The following is a 13,808-nucleotide window of genomic DNA, read 5'->3' as shown; positions in this document are numbered from 1 at the left end:
GTCAACATGATCTGAAGAAAAAGAAGAAGGAATGCCTCAGCTTTGCCAAACCCAATTAAAAGTTGGGTTAGGCTTTACTTGGTTGAGTGTTGTTGGAGATCAAGTCTTAGAAGCTACAGGGCTTTTTCACACAAGAGTAAATAGTACAGGGTGTGTGAGAAACAGGTAAATTTGGACATGACGGTTTGCTTACATGGGGCTATGGTGTCTGATTCTTTAGTTTGAAACCAAAGTGATATTCGTTTGTAGTTTCGTGTCCCAGAAACGGGGTCAGAGTGACACCTCTTCTCTTGAACAAGTGGATCGTAAGTCACGTGGTGTCCCCCAGGTTCCGTGTTGACAGAGATGTGATCGGAGTGTGCTCGGTGCTCCGAGGAGGATGTGGATCGGTCATGGCTTTTTTAAGGAGCAGAGAGCGGACCAAAGAGAGGTGAGATCCGCTCACGTGCTGGTGACGTTTCTACCTGAACACCGGGTCAGTGTGCCGGGTCAGTCCGGGCTGTGAGGAGCACTCAGCGGCTGTTTTTAGAACGACCGTCCGCTGGGCCCTCCCCCGGTACCGAGAGCTGCTCTGTCAGCTGAGAGAGACATGGACAGAAGGAGAGACAGGGACAGACAGGCAGAGAGAAAAAGAGACAAAGACAGGGAGAGACAGAGAAGGACACTGGGGATAGAGGACAGAGAGACAGACAGGAGGGGAGACAGAAAAAGAAGGACTCAGAAAAATTGGTGAAAAGAGAGACAGACATAGAGACAAATAAATTGAGACAAGATGGGCTCAATTTAGACCGAGGGACAGTGTCAGGCTGAGTTGTTTTTGTGTTGATGTTTGTTTTTATGTTTCTGTAAGTGTGTTGGTGTTGATGTTAGTTTGTGTTAACTAACATCAACTCAAACACAACATCAGTGTGTTGGTGTTGGTGTGTTATTTGTGCTGTAGTGATACATCTGTCTGCAGCTTGTGTTTTCTATACAGGTATTGATCCATACCGTGCACTCATAGTTACAGTCTTTACGTTATTGAATAATGTCTGATGTGTAACACATATCTGCTCCACTCTCAACCACAGCCTCTGTGAACCCTCTCTGTTCATCAGGGAGGTTATAGTTTCAGATTACTCAGCTCTGAAGAATGGAGGAGGGCATATTTCAGCCTCGGCTGTGAAGAGCTGTGATCAGACCAGCTGTCTGTGTTCATGCCAGAATAAGACTGAAACAGAAAGGATCACACCTGAAGCAGCAGAACCTGAAAGACTGTTTAATTTGTGCTCCTGTCAAATTTTACCGCCTACATTACCCATGATGCAATCAAACTGGGTGACAGCATTTGGGTGACATCAGTAGAATCAGGTTATTGTGTTGAATACAGCCTCCACCTGTTAACACTCTGATTTATGTGAAATGTTCCTTTAATTTATTGTCTGTTCTTTAAGTTCTGATCTTGTGATGCTTTCTGTTTTCTAATGTCATCTGTTTATTCATCCATCCATCATTTTATCCATCCATTCACACATCCACCATCCATCATCTACCATCCGTCATCCAACATTTTTCATCCTTTATGAATTTGTCCACCATCCATTTATTCATTTATCCATCTTTAATCACATATTCATCCATCCATCCATTCATTTCCCACTAATCAACTATCCACCATCCATCCATTTATTCATTCATACATCCATTATTCCATATTCATCCATCCCTCATTCACCTATCCCTCATTCATCCACCATCTATGGATCCATCAACATATTAATTAATGCATGCATTCATTCATTCATTCATTCATTCATTCATTCATTCATTCATTCATTCATTCATGCAACCATCCATCATTCATCCATCCATTGATCCATTCATCTCTTCTGCTCTCAGGTTTTCTCTGCTGTTGTTGGATCTGGAGGAATATTACTTTGAGCAGCACACCGCGTACCATGTGACCACCTGCTCAAAAAAGGACAGGTAACTTACTCCAACCATCATGTGTAGTAACATCAGCATGAAGAGAGACTTCATCTGTCATCTCTTACCTGTCAGGTGTTCTCAGGTGATGTTTACAAACATCCATATGAAGAGACAGAGTGTGTATACCTACATGTCCCTGTGCACCTGTCGGGTGTTCTCAGGTGATGTTTTTAGAGCCTGTAAGAAGCAGCTGTCCAAACATTTCGATCCTGTTCTGGAGACTGAGCAAACAGAGACTTTCTGCACAGCTGCATTTTACTCACAGTTTGGGTTTCATTCAAACAGCATGGAGTAGTAATGATGCTAACACTGCTAACGATGCTAACCTGTTTTTGTTCCTTCCAGAAGGGTGCGCGGCTCGCTCAAAGTCTGTTCCAGATCGGTCATATTTGATCCTGATGATCACTCAGAGCCCATTTTAAAGGTTTGATGTCATTTTTTTTTTTACATGAACATTATTAATTTATTTATTTTATTTTGTTTTTAGCCCCTTTCACAGGAGGATAAGCTGCATGTAGCTCCCTCCTTAACACATGTTGACCATTAGCTCCATCTTGGCATTTAACCTGAAAAATGCAAAAAGTTTCAGCTGCCAACTGTCATGAGATACAGAAAATAGATGAAAACTTTGTTTATGTTTCTAACTGTGGAATGCAAAGGTTTTTAGAGGTTAATGACTGCTTAAATGGATGTTAAAAAGAACTCTGACCAACCCTCACCGGTTAGGATCTGTGCGCTTTATTCCAGGTGTGTTTGCTCTGATGTGGATTTGAAGCTCGGTGTGTGAACTGCACATCTGTAACTGACAGCCTGTTTCCTCCTGTGTGTGCAGATCCCTCTCAGAGACTGTAAGCAGATCGAGTTCGTGGAGGGAGAGAGTAACCCCTTCAATGAGTGAGTGTGTAGTGTGGTGTGTATCAGGTTGTGTTCACAGTGTTGGTGTTTATTCAGACAGACAGTTTAAGGGGACTGTACCTGATACTGAAACACTGAAACACCAAAAATGAGCCAGGTATAAAGGTGTTTAACTTATCTCTCTCTGGCCCCTCACAGCCCTCGGTCGTCTGCCCTCTGTATCACATGTGTCCAGGTGAGACCAAGCTGACTGACTCACCTTTTCGTTCCTCTCTGGTTAATGTTTCTTGTTAGATCTTCCTGATTTGTTTGTTCCTCTGGCTTCAGGTGATTTACATCAAGGAGAGCAACGTGATCTCTCCGTACAGAAATGAGAGGGTGAGTGTGATCGTACAGGACAGGTGGTCTGACCTCTGAGCTGCTTCCTACCAGTGACTGTAACCTGGATTTATCTCTCTGTCAGGGTGAGAGGAGGATCACCTTCCAGCTGGAGGTGTGCAGCAAGACGGAGGATGTGGTTCAGACCCTACTGCAGGTAAGAGGTGATGGGTTCATTCCTGTCTCAGAGGGATGGAGGTGTTTGATGCTGTATCAGAGTGACCTCTCTGTCCTCTGTCTCTCTGTCTGTCTGAATGCTGCAGCTACACAGAGCGTCTTGTCTGGACAAACTGGGTGATCAGACGGCCATGGTGAGTAAAGGATGCATTGTTAGCGTCATGCTTGTTTTGATACTTTAACACAGAGAGGAGAATCAGTGAGAGGAGAGAAGGAGCAGAGACAAGGTGAGAGGCTTGTGCTGGAGCTCAGTCCTGCAGCTGACAGCAGCTGACATCATTTCCCCTCAGCCACATCCACTGACTCATCTTCCCTGCTCCATCTGACATCTCCTCTAATGTCTCAAACAAACCTCTGCCCTCACGCTCCCAGTTCTCCCAGTAATGAAACAGCATTTTTACAGCCCTTTGCTTCTGCTACTCCTTTAAAACATATAATGTTACATTGTTTCCATTATTTCCACAGTTTAAACTTAATCACTTCTTCTGAGATTTATTTCCATGCACAGTCTAAGTAACCTTAGTAACTGCTAAAAAATGAAATCCTACCATGTGCTTTCATCTTATTTTTGGTAAAAATGTTTTTTAGACTTAATATAGGCCACATTCACTTGACCAGTCCAGAAAAGTGTCTTATTTCAAGTTATTCAAAGACAAAAATGTGGTCTGAATGGGCTGTAGTAAGTAAACAAATCTGCCACTGGGGTAAGAAAAATGTACTTGTATTAAGACATTATTCTAATCTTGACAAGCACATTTTTCTTACCTCACTGGCAGATTTTTTTTTTACTTGTTACAAGCAATTCAGACCACATTTTTGTCTTTGAATACCTTGAAACAAGACACTTTTCCGAACTGGTCAAGTGAATGTGGCTCATTTTAAGTCTAAAAAGACATTTTTCACTAAAACAAGACAAAAACACTTGGTAAGATTTCAGTTTTTTGGAGAGATCTTTTCCAGTGACGCTGTTGTATAGATACATTTTGTTGTGACCAGAGAGAATATATCTGTGTTTTGTTTTAGATTGCAGCTAATCTTCAGTCCCGCCTGGCGAGGACATCGTTTGATAAAAACTGGTACGTGTTTGAGCTCATACAGAGGATCTTTGCACCTCTCTGTCTGTCACACTTTGTGTTATCTGTGCTGGTTATTTAATGAGTCGTGTCTTGTGTTGAAGTTTCCAGAGCGTGGCAGAGAAGCCTCACATGGAGTGTGTGGTGGAGATGGTCACTCCTCTGGTGTCTAACCCGGGTCACGTCTGCGTCACAGACCAGAACCTTTACTTCCAGCCTCTGAACGGATACCCGGTGAGACTCAGAGCTGAGAGAGATTCACAGATGTCTGTTCATTCAGAGGTTAATATTATGTTTGATATCATCACGCTTCAGGAGCAGGTGATTCAGATCAGACTGCACAAAGTCAGAAGAATCTACAAGAGACGGCACGGACTCAGACCTCTGGTGAGTTTATTAACAACCAGCTGATTTAATTCAAATCAAAGAGGAGTAAAAGTGTGTGTAAGGGTGTGTTTAACTGTGCTGGTGTCTCTGCTTTCTCAGGGTCTGGAGGTTTTCTGCTCTGAGAACGATTTCTGCTCCGACATCTACCTGAAGTTTTACAACACAGCTGACAGAGACGAGATCTATTACTACATCGCCACATTTCTGGGTGAGGAGGACACACTGAGTTTGTTGAAAAAACTTAGTAAAACATTTGAACTCTGCTCTTTAGTGTGCTGTTTTTCTACAAGTTGAAAAGATCTGTTGAAGCTTTAAATTCACATCAACCCCGATGATCCTGTGAACATGTGTTAAACTCTTCGTACCTAAAATACCCTGGGAGCATGTTTTATTTTCGGAGGAAACTTTTACATCTAGTCTCATCCAGTTTTACATCCTGTCTCCCTCAGAGAACCACCTGGCGGAGCACACGGCAGAGAGCTACATGCTGCAGTGGCAGCGCGGTCACCTGAGTAACTATCAGTATCTGCTGCACCTGAACAACCTCGCTGACCGCAGCTGTAACGACCTGTCCCAGTACCCCGTCTTCCCCTGGGTCCTCGAAGACTACAGCAGCCCGAAGCTGGGTGAGACACACACACACTCAGAGACAGTTAGAGGACATGTTCCTGTGGTTATATGTTGTCTACACTCTCTTGGTCTTTCAGGTTAAGGTTTAGTGATCAGGTGAGTTTTTATGTTAAACAGATGTCTGAGATTAATCTTTTTCCTCTGTGTCTCAGACATGACGAACCCAGACACCTTTAGAGACCTGAGCAAACCTGTGGGAGCACTGAACAAAGAGAGGCTGGACAGGCTGCTGGTGAGTTCATCACTTCTTTATTCTTTATTAGAGCACAACAAAAAACAAAAACAGAATTCCTGGTTTTGGTTTGGTTAAGGTGGATCAAATGTACTCCATGTACATGTCACATGTCCTGTCCCTTCAGCTGTACCGTTGAGTAGAGCAACAATACCTGGAAAATAAATCCCTCTGAAGACCTGTGAATTTCATCATGAAACAAGAAATCAAAGCATCTGAAGAGTCTTTTCAGTAATCACAAAGGGATTTATGTGCCTTTACAAACTCTGAAGAAGAGGAGAGAGCACACTCTACAGACAACGTTAGTTTTTAACAGAGCCCTGTCAGACACAGCTGGAGACTGGACACTCTGGAGAGAAAAGTGTTTGTTATTAACTCAGAGAGGAGAGGAGAGGAGAGGAGAGGAGAGGAGAGGAGAGGGCTCCTCTGACTGAAACAGTCTGAGGGTGACTACAGGAGCCCTGCTGTTCTGCTGTCTTAACGGTGAATCAGGGACTTAGTGACAGTAATAAAAGTTACAGGGAGGTGGTTTAGAAACAGCAATGTGAACTTAGATTTCTCACTGTGTTTATAAACAGAAACCTCTGAATAAGAGCCCTGTGGTCGGCTCAGAGTGGTTCCTCAGTAACCACAGTGTGTGTTCACCTCCTCAGGCTCGCTACAGAGGCATGCCCGACCCTGCCTTCATGTACGGCAGTCACTACTCCTCTCCAGGATACGTCCTGTTCTACCTGGTCAGAATTGGTATGTCACACACACACACACACACACACACACACACACACACAACGGACACAAACTGTAAAAGTACTGGAAGCAAAGTTTTCAGACGAATATCGTAAAATTACAGTCAGATGCTGTAACACAGAACTATGTGAAATAACTGTAAAAATACAGGGCGAGATTTTACTGTCAAAATAAATTGAAACACAGTATTTCATAGTTTCTAAATGTCCTTTATACTGGAAAATAACATATAAATTCAGTCAAAACACATACACATCAGATTTCTTTCAGGTTAATCTGTAATTTCATGGTACAAATTATGTATTTTAGGAAACAGTCAAATCAATCTACAGTTATTTCCTGTGAAACAATATACAATTTGTAATGTATAAAAACAAACTCTGTATGTAAAACTTAAAATAAATCTCTGCAGATTTACAGTAATTATATGTAATTTTGGAGAAAAATACTAATATTTAACAGATTTTTACTAAATTATCACAGTCAAACACCTTCAATATAGTGACAATGCAGACTGTGAGGGATTCCGGGAGAATCTGAGTGGAGCTGGGTGACAAAAATATATATATATTTTTTACTTTCGAGAGTCTAATCACTTCTTGACTCTACCTCCCAACATATTTTACAATCCATGAAAAAAAAACTAATTTTTTAAAGTTTGACCACAGCCCATCTGGAATGGCTAGAAAGACAGATTTTTTTAACCTGTACTGCAACCAGCCACCAGGGGGAGCGGTTTTTGTGGAGACCTCACTTTGAGCCGAGCAAGTGGACGTCCATATTTTTTACAGTCTATGGTCACACACAGGGGGCTCAATAATCTCTGTAACACAGATTATTTGTGTTATAGTTTATAATCTGTTAGGACAGATTATGGTTGTTGTAGTTAATGTCTGTCTCATTTTCAGCTCCTGAGCACCAGCTGTGTCTGCAGAATGGGCGCTACGACCACGCAGACCGCATGTTCAACAGGTAACGTTATACATCATCTATAGAACAGAGGTCACTGATCTTTGGGTCTTTTTGGGGTCCCAAGGGGTCTTTTTGTTGAACATTTGTTGAACATAACCATCTTTTTACCATATATTATCCTGCTTTTAATCCTGTGACCAACTAACCATACAAATTAGACTCAAAGATTATAACATGATATTTAACTTTTAGCTGTAAGTTTATGAAAGTTACAGATAAAACTATAAAATCAAACACTCTGGTATGACCAGTAAATAACACATTGTCCTTTGTAGTGTTAAGACATTTTTGGACTCTTTTTGTTGATTTTTCTCTCAGTGTGGGTGAAACCTGGAAAAACTGCTTAGAGGGGGCCACAGACTTCAAAGAGGTAAAATATGATTATTATGAAACAAACTTTATAATGTATCAATAAAAATTTAATGCATATATTGAATTGAGTTCAGTTAGTTAAGCTATAAGTTGTGCTCACATATTTCTGTTTCATACTCTCATTGGTTTTTAAAGGCTGTTTCATACTCATGGAGCTCAGATCTTCTCTCTGGTTTTGTGATGTGTCACTTTGTGCTGTTGTAGAGGAGTTGTTTGATGACATGCATGTTTTAATGTGTTGCAGCTGATTCCTGAGTTTTACGGGGACGACCCGAGCTTCCTGGAGAATAAGCTGAATCTGGACCTGGGCAGAAGGCAGAACGGGAAGTCAGTGGGTGATGTGGTTCTCCCTCCGTGGGCCTCAGGTAACAGAAGACATGACACATGAGGATCACACAGACCTGGTCCGTGATTTCACTCTGAACCTTTGCGGTCTAATATATTTGCACTAAGTCTTGAAAGTAAAAAAAAAAAAAGAATTCAGTAAGAAAGTGGTGTTCAAGGTTTGAAAAGTGCTTGAGTTCAGTAATCATAATCTTTAAGATGTCTGTGCAGGAGTTAACTCTGGGCTCTCTGAGATTTTGTCGTGTTGACTTTTTTCAATCTGCTCTTAGATCTCTGAGTTAAAATCTCAATTTTGGAAATAATCATAACTTTGTGTGTTCGTTATTGTGTGTGCTTGTGTGTGTGTGTTTGTGTGTATGTGTGTGTACAGACAGCAGTGATTTCCTACAGAAACACCGCACAGCTCTGGAAAGCCAGTTTGTGTCTGAACATCTTCACGAGTGGATCGACCTCGTGTTTGGGTTCAAGCAGAGAGGGAGTGAAGCTGTGGCCGCCCACAATGGTGAGCTCACATAAACACACACACATGCACACACACTCACACACTCACACACTCACACACACCTGTTTGATATGGAAACTGCGGAAGATGGACCACAAAACCACTATCACTGACAGACGGTTTTATTCGACTCTGGATCTGAATCTTTTTTGAAGAGATCAGGTAAATCAAGTGTGGTTTTCATGCCCCTTTCCCCAATACACCCACCTTTACCTTTTTGGTCAGAGCTCCCTCGGGTGGGTCTGGCTGACAGCAGAAGAGATTCATGTGACTTAACTTGGACTGAAAACAAGCTTGACAAACATTTTTCTGACCCGTGTTTGGATTTGACTCATGACCCATCTGTTAACCTGGAGGAGGCGGGACTTATGACCTATACAACATCCTGTAGGGGGAGCTCTGAGTGTTTTGGCCTCACGTCCAGGAAGCTGTCATGCTGTCCATTGTTTTCCAGCCCAGATCTCAAATTGAAATCAATCTTTTTGTGTTTCAGTGTTTCACCCACTGACGTACGAGGGCGGCATCGACTGTGACAGGTATCAAAATCAAACACACACACGATTATTGTTGTTAAGTAAATTAAAGATTAACTTTTTACATCCTCTTGTGTGTCTTTCTTCAGCATCAAGGACCCAGACCAGAGGATCGCCATGCTGACTCAGATCCTTGAGTTTGGTCAGACCCCTAAACAGCTGTTCAACAGCCCCCACCCTCAGAGGATCACCCCCCGCTTCCACAACATGAGCCGCAGCTCCAGCATCACGTCACCAGTGAGCGAGCTCTCCACAGGTACACAGGCACACACACACACACACACACACTAAACTCACTCTTCTGAAAGGGCGTTATGTTCAGCAGTTGGTCCCTGATCAGTTCTTCACTGACACAAAACTGTAAAAATCTGCGTTTGTGTTTCAGCGTCTCAAAGCGAGGACTCATCCTTTGAGGATCTGACCGAGGAGAGCAGGAGGCTGGTCTGGGCGAACATGGGGAACATCAAAGTGATCTGCAGCCACAAGATCCATAAAGAGTGAGTCAGCGTGCCTTCTGCAGCAATCAAAAGAGTCCTGACCTCTCTGTCACATGATATACCCATACACGTGTGTGTGTGTTTTGATCACTGTGTGTTTATGATGATCATTCAGGTGTGTGACGAGCGTCGCTGTGAGTCGAGATGGATCATCCATCTTTACTACATCACAAGGTCTGAAAGAAGTTGAAATAATTTAATATCTTTGAAATCAGAGAACATCAGTGATTATTGATGAGATGAAAAAAAAAAACACTAAACAAAATATCTGTTAGTCTCTGATAAATATGGTCTTATATGAAACTTTTAAAGCTTTCAATACTTACTAAAACTCCAACAAAGGTCTTAAACGTGTGCTCTGTCTCCTCCTGATGTGAATGTTATGGATGCTCTGTCTGAGTCGTCCCATCAGGAGCAGGGAGGTGTCCGATGAAACTCTTCAGAGGAGAAGATTATACTAAGAGCTTAAAGTATGGAGTTATACTCTCCTGTGCTTCTTGCTATTTCAGACTCAACTCTAAAAATGTTTTCCAGAGAGCTGAAGGATTTCCAGAGGAGCGTGTCTTTTTCTAACATGGTACAGATCTTTTTTTATCACACATTTAAATCTCTGCTCCGTATCGAGTCTGTCTCTAACATCAAACCTCCTCTCAGGCTCTCTCCTCTTGTCTGATGCTGGCAGACGCTAAAACTGTGGTGTGTTCCTCCTGGGACAACAATGTGTATGTAAAGATCTGTCAACACATCTTTTTAAAAACATATTCACCTGTTCAGAGTCAGACTCACCTCTGTCTTCTCTCCCTTCAGTTATTTCTACTCTGTGCCGTTCGGCCGCAGACAGGACACTCTGATGGGTCACGATGACGCCGTCAGTCAGGTGTGCTGGTTTGATGAGCGGCTGTACACAGCTTCCTGGGACTCTACTGTAAAGGTAAACCACTTCAATGAAAGTGTACAACCTTTTCTACCACTACATTTGTAGGGATGAGACTAACAGTTTAGCTTGGCTGTCAAAAACATGTCCTCTCTGAGATCTGCAGTCCTTTCCTCCCTTAAACAACTAAACAATCACCTTTTCTAAGAAAGAAGCCCCTTGTAATCCTCAGAGCACATTCAGACGGTTCAATGCTTGTGTGTTTTTCTGTTTGTTTCTCAGGTGTGGCAGTGTCCTGCTGACAGCTCGTCCGCTCACAGGAGGTCTCAGTTTAACTTACTGTCTGAGCTGGAGCATGACGCCGGGGTGAGTCCGGACCGTTAATCTGAGTTTGACCTGAGTTCAAACAAAGTTCACACACTTACACAGAGGAGATAGACCAGGTGAAGTTAGCTCACACCTGCAGAATGCAAGGTGGTTATCTGTGACTCCAAATAAAAACACATCATCATCTCTTATCAGCAGGGAACAGGTTCAATATTTTCTGACAGGGATTCAAATGTCAGATACTTTTATAGTTAGTTGTGTTAGTTTTTGTCATCTTCACTGTTTTGATCATTGTTAATTTAATCTTTTCATGTCTGAGCTGTGCCCTTTTGGTAAAGATGAAATCATTACATGCCAAATAACCTTCACAGGTAAACTGGGTTATTAATCTGCAGCCCTCAGGTTGAAACCATCTGCTCCTCTCTCCTTGTCCCACCTGTCCCCAGGTGAACAGCATCTCTCTGAGCTCAGCAGGGACTCTGCTGGTGTCAGGCTGTAAAGACGGGACCATCACCATATGGGACACCAGCAGCTACTCCCCCCTGCAGCAGGTCCACTGTCACTCAGGAACGATCCACCAGGTGGCCTTCAGCCCAGGTGATGAGATAATAAGAAGCATCAGCTTTTTTAATGATTTCTCCTCTTTAAGCAGCATTTTCTCCTGATACACTTTAACAATAATGCATAGCCTCAAAGAGAGCTGATAGTAACCTGCAGTAACAAGTTTTCACCGTAATCCAAAACAAACACACACGGTCTCATCAGATGTCTGTCTAACATGAGTCTGTTTCTGTTTGAGGTTTTTTCCTGTTAAAAGACATTTTTACTTGTGACTGTAACTTGCTAAATGCTTTAAAGGTCTCTAATCATGATAAGTTCAGATGGCATCAAACTACTCATCTCGACTTGATGTAGGGTCTCTGTTAATGAGGGATGGGTACCTTGCACATTTAAAACAATACGGTACCAATGACTGGTACCTGGCAGTTGGTACTGGTACTCAGCGGTACCAATTTTCTGTGCTTTTTTGTGTTTATGTGATAATACGTATCAACTTGTTTAATGATAAAGTTTTTTTTTTTTATGTTTATTCTTTAATATATAATCTTATAAAGCTGTGTTCGTGTCCAGCAAGGAAAATCTCCTACTCTTCCACTCCCTCACAGTCACAAGGATGTATTCAGGCACCTAAACATGGTACCTTTCGATTTTTTGTGAATCAGTACCCAGTACTTTTGACAGAATTTGGTTGGTACCTATAAAAGTACCTAATTTGGTACCCATCCCTACTGTTAATATAACATTAGAAGTTTCTGGACATGTATCTTTAGATAATGTTTGTTCTGATTTGGCTGTAAATAAATAAAGATCCATATCCACACTTACCCTCTGACTTACCTGACTCCTGTGTTTTTCTCCTCAGACAGCCGTCATGTCCTGAGTGTGGGTGAAGACTGCTGCATGAAGGTGACAGACGTTCAGACGGGTATGGTGATGTCATCAGTGAAAGCGGAAGAGGAGCAGAGGTCAGACCAGCAAAAACACAGAAGCTTTATACTGTACATGTAATACTCTAATAGACCTCAGCATGTGTGTGTGCATGTGTGTTTTTGTGCCTCTACAGGTGTTTCTGCTGGGACGGCAGCTCAGTGCTGGGTGGAGGTCGGTCTGGAGACCTGCTGCTGTGGGATTTGATCAGTAACACGATCACCAAAAGGATCCCTGCTCACTCAGGTTCACACTCTGCCCACACACTCTGTACCTAACCTGATTGGACAGAAATCAGTTAACTGTTAACTTTCAGATCAGGACATCACGTAAGGCTTGTTTCAGACTCAGTAGGGATATGTGCCTCTTTGCCTCTGACTGTGACTAAAAAGCTACAGAACCAACACGTGAAGCTGTTAAACAGATGACTTCATCTCCGTCTCTCCATCTAATCATTTTGAAGTCTAACATGTAGGAAATGTGTTTTTTCTGTTAGCAAAGCCACTTGTGGTTAATCCTGTTTGTGTTTCATGTCATGTGTTTCTCAGGTGCAGTGACGGCCATGTGGATGAATGAGCTGTGCAGCTCAGTGATCACAGGAGGAGAGGACAGACAGACTATCTTCTGGAAGATCTGCAGCTAAAGACACACTCTGCAGAAAAAGATAGGAGAAAGAGAGTCCAGAAGAGACTGGATTATACTGAGACATATTCTGGATTATACTGAGACGTATTCTGGATTATACTGGTTTGTACCTCAGAGCGGCTGCAGCTCCTTGCAGACCTGCAGTGAAACCTGGAGCCTATCTGCAGACTGAGGATGGAGGCCAGATGCAGATTAGATTATATGAGCAGAAAGCTCAGTCAGTGTTCAGACTCTGTATGAATTCATCATCATGTATTATTATTATTGTTATTATTATAGATCATGTATGTCTGCTTTTTTAAAGGTGTTAAAGCTTTGTGTGTATTTTATTCTGGCGGCTGTCATTACCACTAAATAATCCTGAACTCTTACAGAAATCTGTCCCTAGTGGTCTTTATTCTCATGTCTTACAACACTACCAAAAGATAGATTTAGGAAAAACATTTCTTTACCAGGTACATCCGTGACTTACATCAAACCCACCTGACCCTCTGGTCCCAAAGAAACAGGAGTGTTACCTGACAGGGCACACCTGAGTTCTCTGTCATTTAGAAAGATCTGACATCAAAGCATTATGACCCAGGTATAAAAAAAAGAGTAGAACTACCCTTTAATATGGCTTTCCAGCCAGTCAGCCTCATGTCAGTGCTCTAATCACCACCAACAGGGGGCGCTGCAGCCTTAGCAAACTGTTCCTCAAACTACTCCAAAGACTCCACATGATAGAGGTGATCCAGTGAGAAAAAAAACACAGGACTCATTTCAACACCTGAGCTTTATTTTATATGAAAATAAAAGTTTGTAAC

General features: G+C 42.3%; 1 protein-coding gene across 2 annotated transcripts; it reads left to right on the top strand.

Moving 5' to 3' along the window:
- Positions 1-303: 303 nt before the first annotated feature.
- On the top strand, positions 304-13,362 carry nsmaf (neutral sphingomyelinase (N-SMase) activation associated factor). 2 transcript variants are annotated; one of them, XM_074693790.1, is made up of 31 exons: positions 304-430; positions 1,879-1,965; positions 2,314-2,392; positions 2,801-2,862; positions 3,022-3,058; positions 3,151-3,201; positions 3,287-3,358; positions 3,465-3,512; positions 4,402-4,454; positions 4,556-4,685; positions 4,767-4,838; positions 4,938-5,046; positions 5,288-5,464; positions 5,621-5,700; positions 6,354-6,444; positions 7,356-7,419; positions 7,738-7,789; positions 8,036-8,156; positions 8,507-8,638; positions 9,132-9,174; positions 9,261-9,427; positions 9,557-9,668; positions 9,784-9,842; positions 10,178-10,245; positions 10,323-10,390; positions 10,476-10,599; positions 10,825-10,908; positions 11,316-11,466; positions 12,293-12,395; positions 12,494-12,603; positions 12,906-13,362. In XM_074693790.1, exons 1-31 carry the CDS (start codon positions 393-395, stop codon positions 12,998-13,000), a joined length of 2,739 nt encoding a protein of 912 aa, XP_074549891.1. In that variant the 5' UTR covers positions 304-392; the 3' UTR covers positions 13,001-13,362. The 2 variants fall into 2 exon arrangements, with proteins under 2 accessions (XP_074549891.1, XP_074549890.1); XM_074693789.1 differs by having other exon boundaries at positions 4,556-4,838.
- The last annotated feature ends 446 nt before the right edge of the window (positions 13,363-13,808 follow it).

This window comes from Halichoeres trimaculatus, unplaced genomic scaffold (genome assembly GCF_033239565.1).
Source record: "Halichoeres trimaculatus isolate MK-OKI-2021-1 unplaced genomic scaffold, fHalTri1.1 fHalTri1_scaffold_18, whole genome shotgun sequence".
Classification (NCBI taxonomy): Eukaryota; Metazoa; Chordata; class Actinopteri; order Labriformes; family Labridae; genus Halichoeres; species Halichoeres trimaculatus.
This window is presented reverse-complemented; position numbering and strand designations above follow the sequence as displayed.

Coding starts and splice junctions, on each gene's coding strand:
- nsmaf (XM_074693789.1), top strand. CDS start 393: ATGGCTTTTTTAAGGAGCAGAGAGCGGACCAAAGAGAG. Junction 1,966..2,313: donor ACCTGCTCAAAAAAGGACAG/GTAACTTACTCC, acceptor TGTTCCTTCCAG/AAGGGTGCGCGGCTCGCTCA. Junction 12,396..12,493: donor AAAGCGGAAGAGGAGCAGAG/GTCAGACCAGCA, acceptor GTGCCTCTACAG/GTGTTTCTGCTGGGACGGCA.